General features: G+C 36.7%; 1 protein-coding gene across 1 annotated transcript in view; it reads right to left on the bottom strand.

The window, feature by feature from the left end:
• Positions 1–3949: 3949 nt before the first annotated feature.
• The window catches only part of LOC126418872 (UDP-glycosyltransferase UGT5-like), a 109125-nt gene continuing 103842 nt past the window's right edge, over positions 3950–9232 (bottom strand). Inside the window, exon 6 of the mRNA XM_050085871.1 lies at positions 3950–8660. Within this exon, the coding sequence (XP_049941828.1) occupies positions 8360–8660 (301 nt within the window). The 3' untranslated portion in view covers positions 3950–8359. The remainder of the gene's footprint in view (positions 8661–9232) is intronic.

Raw genomic sequence — 9232 nt, 5'->3', positions numbered from 1 at the left:
GACAGCAAAGGACTTCGAAGAGCAGTTGAATGGAATGGAAAGTGTCTTGAAAGGAGGATATAAGATGAACATCAACAAAAGCAAAACGAGGATAATGGAATGTAGTCAAATTAAGTCGGGTGATGCTGAGGGAATTAGATTAGGAAATGAGACACTTAAAGTAGTAAAGGAGTTTTGCTATTTGGGGAGCAAAATAACTGATGATGGTCAAAGTAGAGAGGATATAAAATGTAGACTGGCAATGGCATGGAAATCGTTTCTGAAGAAGAGAAATTTGTTTACATCGAGTATAGATTTAAGTGTCAGGAAGTCATTTCAGAAAGTATTTGTATGGAGTGTAGCCATGTATGGAAGTGAAACATGGATGATAAAGAGTTTGCACAAGAAGAGAATAGAAGCTTTTGAAATGTGGTGCTACAGAAGAATGCTGAAGATTAGATGGGTAGATCACATAACTAATGAGGAAGTATTGAATAGGATTGGGAAGAAGAGAAGTTTGTGGCACAACTTGACCAGAAGAAGGGATCAGTTGGTAGGACATGTTCTGAGGCATCAAGGGATCACCAATTTAGTATTGGAGGGCAGCGTGGAGGGTAAAAATCGTAGAGGGAGACCAAGAGATGAATACACTAAGCAGATTCAGAAGGATGTAGGTTGCAATAGGTACTGGGAGATGAAGAAGGTTGCACAGGATAGAGTAGCATGGAGAGCTGCATCAAACCAGTCTCAGGACTGAAGACCACAACAACAACAACAGGTCAGTGTTATTTACTGCATGTGTTGGTGGTTGATGTTTTGGTATCAGCACTTGCGGTTGTTTTATGTATCTTAGGGGAAGCACTCGACTCCAGTTTTTTGGTATCATCAGTTGTATTTGAGCTATATAGGTCATGGGAAGTGTCAGACTTTAATTTGTTCAAAATGGGTGTGAAATCTTATGGGAATTAACTGCTAAGGTCATCATTCCCTAAGCTTACACTCTACTTAACCTAAATTATCCTAAGGACAAACACACACACCCACACCCGAGGGAGGACTCGAACTTCCGCCGGGACCAGCCGCACAGTCCATGACTGGAGCGCCTTGGACCGCTCGGCTAATACCGCGTAGCTCCAATTTGTCATCGTAGCTATTTGCGTTTCAATATCATGAGCTGTTGTTGACCTATATAGGTCAAGGGAAGTGTCCGATTCCAGTTTTTGTTGTTTTAGGTGTTGGTTTTGTGGTATCCATAGTTGTGATGCGATTATAATTTTTGGGCCCGGCACACAGTTTAATCTGCCAGGAAGTTTCATATCAGCGCACACTCCGCTGCAGAGTGAAAATTTCATTCTAGTTGGTTTTTATTTTGTGGTATCGACAGTTGCAGTTGAGCTGTGTAGGTAAAGGGAAGTGACTGATTCCTGTCAATACTGTAAGTGTAGCGGAGTTTGGGAATTTTGTGGTGTTCTTATGTCGTTTTGTGTGGTTTGGGATAGTGGTGAATGTCTGTGTCTGTTGATATTTAATTTCTTACCATCCAAAAACACCCAATTTCCCGCGCTGGTCCCATTAGTTTGATTATATTTCTGGAGGGAGATGTGTTTGTTGGTTTCATATATATTTTCTGTTTGTTGTGTTTATGTAATGACGTCATAGGCGCCATATTGGAGACGTTGAGAATGGTTGTTTCTGCCATATTGTTGATGCCGTGGGTCAAAGCAGACGGATGGAATCTGATGCTTCTGTGCTTCCGAAAGACGATTGGTGTAAGTTCAACAACAGAAAAGAGACATTCAAATAAATACTCATTACCAGTGTCTGTTATGAATGCAATTAAGCTCACATTCAAGTTTCTTGCAAACCCTGATTTATTGAGGATGTGTGCTTATGGAAAGACACAAAATGCAAATAAAAGCCCCAATAATTTAATTTAGATTATATGCACATTCGAAGAGAAATAAGAGAAACCTGGAGATTGAGGAGTATCAGTAAGGAGGATTTTAAAATTGAGGTACGCTTATTACATGTAGAAGTATGAGAAGAAAATCTTTGAACCTCATTTTCTCTGTTTTACATTTTTTACGTTATTGGAAGCCTTTTCTCAAAAAGTATAAGCGCTAATCCTACGAAATTTTCAGGAACTGTTTGCAACGTGTTGCTGTCTCCCTGGAACTAAAAAATACAAAATCCTGCAGTTACATTCTGATTTTTAGATGCTTGTATGTAGAAAAAAAAGTTAATTTTGGATGTGTAAAATTAAAAACCCTGTTAATGATACAGTCACTACCATTAATTAATAACTGTCATTCAGTGCTCTTATAACCTTGTCAGGACATTACAATAAAATTTTCAGATTAATTGCATGTTCAGAATTTGAGTTATGGTTTTTTATAAAAAAATACAGTAAAAAAATTAAAAAATCAAATTTCTGGCAAAATATTAATCCTGCACATTTTATTATATTTTTCCTTTAAAACAAAGCTCTTTTGCTTTACACTTGCAAAATTTTAGATTTGTACATTAATAAATATGGCTGCCATGATTTTTTAAGTAAATGTTTACATTTTCCGTTACATCCCCCCTTAAGAATGGCTTCATTTACCAACAGGATGGGGCACCGCCACACTGACATCTGGAAGTGCAGGAATTTTTAAATCAAAGGATTACTGAACAATGGATCAGTCGCACTGGACCTAATGATTCAGCCTTACATTACTGGCCTCCAAGGTCACAGGACCTGACTGTATGAGGTTATTTCTTGTGGGGGTTTATAAAAGACTCTATGTGCTGCTTCTACCATCAACAATGAATGAACTGAGACATTGCATAACAGTAGCTGTGGAAACTGTACCTGAAGACATGTTTGCTGTAGTGTGCAGACAATTTGAATACCACATTGACATACGCTGTACATCTCAAGGAGGACATATTGAACACCTTTGAAAAGATATGAAAAAAAAATTTTTTTTTTGAGTTTCTCATTCATCAAAAAAAAAGTTCATTGTATATGTTTATTGGTTTCAGAAATATAGACATGCCAAATCAGATGATTCGTTTTGATACACCCTGTATACTTTGTGAGGTTATCACAATTTACATTGTCATTGATTATTATCCCAAATAGTTTTATGTATTTAAAGTTTTCTGGTATGCACTTATTTATGCAGATGTTGATATCTTCATTGTCTTGGTTCTTTAGTCTGAACTTTAAACAAAGGGGCTTAGCAGTATTGTTATGCAAATGTACTTCAAAAAATGTTTTGATAGCAATGTTTACTTCAAAGTTGGCTTTTCTTTTTTTTGTCATTATCTTTGAAGAGTGGAGTTGTAGTATTTTGTAGGGTATCCTTGACTTACTGTGATGTCTTTGGACTATAGTAATCTTTGAGTAGCTAAGTCAAGTGGTGGCTGGAATGTTAACTGGTTGCTAGTAAACTGATGCATTTCTTGGAACAGTAAAAAGTAGGCTGAGTTCCAAGTATGAAAATATTAAGTAGAATAACAGAAAGTATACATATATGTTGGAAATATTGTGTTCAGAGGAGTTAGTGCATGGCTCTTAGGACTAGCAGTCATATAATTCACTGTTATTGCTTGATGCCAGAGTTGATACATACTTGTAAGAGTGTATAGCAGCACACTTATGTGGCGGAAAAGAGCAGATTTCAAACTGTGTTGGTAAAATTGCTGTGTGTGAAGGATTACTTCTGTCTCTGATTTGACATGCTGTATGACTTTGTACTTGACTGTTTGGCGTTTATTACACCCCTGTACCAATAAAGCCCTTACTATTTGCATAAATAGCTATATTTATGAGAGAACCGAAATACCAGAACGTTTTAAATGCATTTTAGAATGAGCTTGCTGAAACAGTCAAACTGTCTGTCAAAGTAGAGTCTCAAATAGCCCGAGTCAGTTCATAAGTTAATAAGATCATGATAATTAATGTAAATAACAGAAACATCAGTACTAAACATGGTTTACTTTATTATAATGCTGCCTAGACCAAATCTGATTGTAGGTTCATATTCCCTATCTCTAATTCTACGGTTTGACGACCATTTCTATAACATTTCATTTTCAGTACTTCTTTAGGTATATCCATAGTATGTTTTTTATGACTTCATTCTTATTTTTACATGTTAAACAGGTTCAATCAATATCTTATCAACAGGATTTGCACACATATAGAACTGGCAGCATGTGAGGGACCCCCATATTTTGTTATGATGCACCAAGTCATTGATAAATTGGTGCACATCCTAATTTAACAATGGATTGACTAATAAGTAACTTAGAGTCATGCTGTCACAGTACCACATTGCTTGCTTGATGCACTAGGCCCTCACATCTATTGGTTACCCTTCACTATTGGATACAGCCACAAGGTGTAGTCTCACACAATATGGAATCATCCATACAGGCAAATACCAATGTACACATTAATGTCATCAGACAGACAATCAGTCAGAGACAAAATAAAGTGCATATTCATATTTGGATTTGGAGTTAGGACTAGCACTGGCTGAGTTGAAGAATGTATTTAAGTTGACTGTTATGCTTTAACTTTTAAATTATTGCATAATAGTATTTTTCACAAAACAAAGTATTAATGAAAATGAATAGATGTTACTACATCCCCATGCTAAAAAGGGGCATCCAGCTATCTTCAACAGTAATAAATGCTGTAAATGCTGTTCCATATTGTGTGGTGGGTAGTTGAGTCATTATTTTTTCTGTGGCACTACTGTAATTCAGTTTTATATTTGCTATCCACTGTACCTTTAATGTTATTCATTATCAAACTCAGTCTAGAAACAGCAGAAGAATTAAGAGAAATACAGCCAGAATTAGCCGCTTCAGTGAAGATCTGTATGTTACTCAACTAAAATACACCAGAAAATAAATTAATAAAAGATGTAAGGAACTGAAACATTGATTGGAAAGATTATATTTTATGACTTTACACTGATAACACCATGTAGTGTAAAAATTTTGTTTTGCCTCACAGTGAGGGCATGTTTTCGTTGGTGTCTCATGTGACTGCCTTTGTTGCTTTCAGTGGCACATGAAGTGATGGATTACAGCATTAAAGGATTAAGAAGAAGCAGCTTTAGCTGAAGATGGGCAGCATGTGGCATGTGTTGTTTGAAACACCAATTTACTTTTCTTCACCTCCAATGATGCTGTGGTGTATGGGCAGGTGTCAATAATGACAAACTGTGGAAGGATACAAGGTTATTTAGACAAAATTTCTAGTTGGTGGGTGAATAGACACTTTCTCTGAATGTAGAAAAATGTAAGTTAATGTCAGTGAGTGGGAAAAACAATACTGCAACATTCGAATACAGCATTAATAGTGTGTTACTTGACACAGTCACATCGATGAAATATCTATGCATAGCATTGGAAAGTGATATAAAGTGGAGTGAGCACAGCAGTTTGGTAATACGAAAGGTGAATGCTTGTCTTCATTTTATTGGGAAGGTTTTAGTAAAGTGTAGATTATCTATAAAGGGGATGACGTATAGAATGTTTGTGCAGCCCATTCTTGAGTACTGCTGTAGTGTTTGGGATTGCCACCTGATTAGGATTAAAGGAAGAAGTTGATGCAATTCAGAGGCACGCTGCTAGATTTGTCAGTAGATTTGATCAGCACAAAAATATCAAGGAGATGCTTCATGAACTCAAATGGGAATCCCTGAAGGAAAGACAAAGCTATTTTTGCAAGGAATTAATGAGGAAATTCAGAGAACGAACATTTGAGGCCAAATGTTGACCGATTCTACTGCCGCCAATGTACAGCTTGCATTAGGACCATAAAGACAGGATGAGAGAAACTAGGGCTCATACAGAGGTATACAGATAGTCGTCTTTCCCTTGCTCTGTTTGTCATATCTGAGAACATATTCTAAGCTTAAACATAATGAGTTATCCTGAACAGAATGACCTCCTGAATGTCAACCAGAATGTATTCTGAAAACATTGATCATATGAAACCCAACTTACTTTTCTCACATGACACACTGAAAGCTTTGGATCAGGGGAGTCAGGTAGATGCAGTAAGTCTTGATTTCTGAAAAGCACACCCACACTTATTGTGTAAAGTATGGTCATATGGGGTATTAAGCAAAATTTGTGACTGGATCGATTACTTTTTGGTAGGGAGGACACAGTATGTTATCTTGGATGGAGAGTCATCATCAGATAGACAAGTAACTTTGGTTGTGCCCTGGGTAGTGTGTTGGGACCCTTCCTGTTCATGTCATGTATTATTGACCTTGCAGGCAGTATTAATAGTAATGGCTTTTTGCAGATGATGTAGTTATTTGTAATGAAGTACTATCTAAAAGAAGCTGCATAAATATTCAGTCAGATTTTGATATTTCAAAGTAGTGCAAAGATTGGAACTTGCTTTAAGCTTTCAGAGATATGAAATTGTGCACTTCACTAACTGAAACTGTGCATTATCCTATGACTATAATATCAATGAGTCATTGTTGGAATCAGCCAACTCATACAAATATGTGGGTGTAGCACTTTGTAGGGATATGAAGTGGAATGATCACACAGGTTCAGTCGTAGGTAACGCAGGTGGTAGACTTCGGTTTATTGGTAGAATACTGGGGAAGTGCAGTCATACTACAGAAGAGATTGCTTGAAAATCACACATGCAAGTGGTTCTAGAATATTGCTCAAGTATGGGGGAGCTGTACCGAATAGGACTACAGATGACGTAGAATGTATACAGAGAAGGAAAGCATGAATGGCGACAGGTTTGTTTAATCCATGGGTGAGTGTCACTGAGATATTGAAGGAACTAAATTGGAAGACTCTTGAAGACAGACATAAACTATCCCAGGGAAGCCTATTTACAAAGTTCTGAAAACCAGCTTTAAATGATGATTTGGAATATACTACAGTCCCTGACATATCGCTCATGCGGGGATTATGAGAATAAGATTAGAATAATTACTGCACCCACAGAGGCATTCAAACAGTCATTCTTCCCACACACCTTACGTGAATGGAAGGAAGAAACCCTAACAACTGGTAAAATAGGACATGCCGTCTGCCATGCACCTCACGGTGGTTTGCACAGTGTAGGTGTAGATTTAGACAAAGATGTACATGAGTGAATGAACTATATATGCATAAGATTTATGAATACTCATGTGAAATGTACAAGATTTGACAGATAAAAAAATAAAGGAACAAAATACTACTTGTTGATAACATCTCCAAAAGACATGCACAAAAGTGAACCCAGATTGTTAAAGTGAAGTAAAGTCTGGGATGATAGTTAATGAGTTTTTAAGAGGTCATATCACCAGTCAGTTTTGGAAAAAATGGATTATATCGGAAAACTGTCTAATGAAGAAAAGGACATTTGAAAACCTAACAGCTTTTACTAGGCTCCAGGCACCTGTTACCCATCCAGCATTTTGGCTTTACAGGTAGTCTATTACTTACTGCCAATCATTACAAAGAACACACTACCAGTATTTCAAACATTAATACTATGTCTTTGACAGTAAATCATGTGCCTAATGTGCAGAGTATGTAATTAAACAAACAGAAGAGGACAGACACAGTCAATTGATCTAATTCCTTTACATGATTACATTGGATTAATCTTGCATTGGGGTCTGTAAAATCATACTCTAGCTCTTTGTTATGTCTTCTTCACAAAAATAGCATTTTGTAACTGTGATAAGATCAGAATGTTGCAAGAATTTGAACCTAGTTAACTGACTACTATTTTTAAGGCATTGGCAAATGTGAGACATTTGGATACTGGTTGGTACTTAAGGAGTATTTTATATTAATAATTTTATTTTATTTCAGTAAGTAACAGAGTAAATTTTCTTAGATTGGTACCTGACTGAATGAAATTCAGACACACATCAATCTGTCTTATGATATCATATAAGTTGCAGTTAGAATTTCTATAATAAATTTACTGTTTGCAGTGCAGGTACTGCAGTGAATTAAAAAAAAATGATAAGGTTATATCTGACAGGTTCAAATTCATCACAGTAGTACATAATATTTAAACCACGTAGACTTAAGGCATGAGAATAATGTCCTGACATTGTCCACTGTAACTCACTGCATTACTTAAGACGTATATATGCATGCCTCGTTAAGTTAACCTTATACATATCACAGAAGTTGACTGAGGTTTCAAACATAAACAGAACTGCACTAGTTGCTGAATATCACTTTGCCAATATCACATTTATGTTTTCATCAGTAATAATGTCCACATGATATTTCAGGATATATGGCTGTGTGTATGCAAATTAAATACAGTTGTACAGTAATGTGATGACAGATTCCAACATGCTGCCTGTTAAAGCAGCTGTGTGGTGTTTCAATCTTTCTTACCCCGTTTCTTCTTCTGTCCACCATTACTCTTTCTCCCAGCAAATAGCCTTACAACTGCCCTAATAATGAAGACAGCTGTAAGAAGGGCTACAAATCCCACGGCCAGTAGCATGGCTATGACATCTAAAAGTAAATACTGATACCAGGTGAGATCCATGGCTGCAGATCTCAAGTGGCGTGCACCATTGTGCCTGATGACGTACTCGGTCCAGTAGATGGCTTCCTCCAGAGCTGGCCTCGGCCGGTCATGAAAGAGGCGTGACAGCTTCTGTGCCCTGTCTCTGTAACTGCAGAGATAAAGCAGCTACTGAATGCAGGCATTACATTAATTTCTACTGCATAGCTCAGAAAGGTGAAACAATTACAAATAATTTTACATAAATGACACGTTGTCAGTTAGAATAGTTTGGTACTTGGGCGGGGCTGTGAGAATATTTTCTTAAAATTCTGAAGGGTCTAAGCTAAAGAGAGATGTGACTCTCAGCAAGATTTTACCAACAGTATATCCGTCAGAAACACATCAACATAATCACCTCGACAGCTGAGGCTCATGCCTTAGCCACATACCAACATTCCAAGAAATCTACAAAGAAGGTTGTTTTTCCTTTGTGCTAACTCACACAGTGATAGATTTGAGGAACTGAGAAACGTAAGGACCCAAAATGCAGAAACAAAGTTTTGAGAAAAATAGACATTTGAGAAAATCAGATTTTTGGCAAACAGCCACTATCATAGATTCAACTTGTTTATTAAACAGGTCTCAACATCTTATATTTTCTAAAAAAAGATCATGTACCCATTTTACATATGAAATTTTTGTTAATATTTAGGATTATTATTAATCTTGATCTGGAAAGTT

Source organism: Schistocerca serialis, chromosome 9 (assembly GCF_023864345.2).
Source record: "Schistocerca serialis cubense isolate TAMUIC-IGC-003099 chromosome 9, iqSchSeri2.2, whole genome shotgun sequence".
Taxonomy (NCBI): domain Eukaryota; kingdom Metazoa; phylum Arthropoda; class Insecta; order Orthoptera; family Acrididae; genus Schistocerca; species Schistocerca serialis.
The sequence above is the reverse complement of the archived record's forward strand: the minus strand, read 5'-3'. Positions and strand labels throughout refer to the sequence as shown.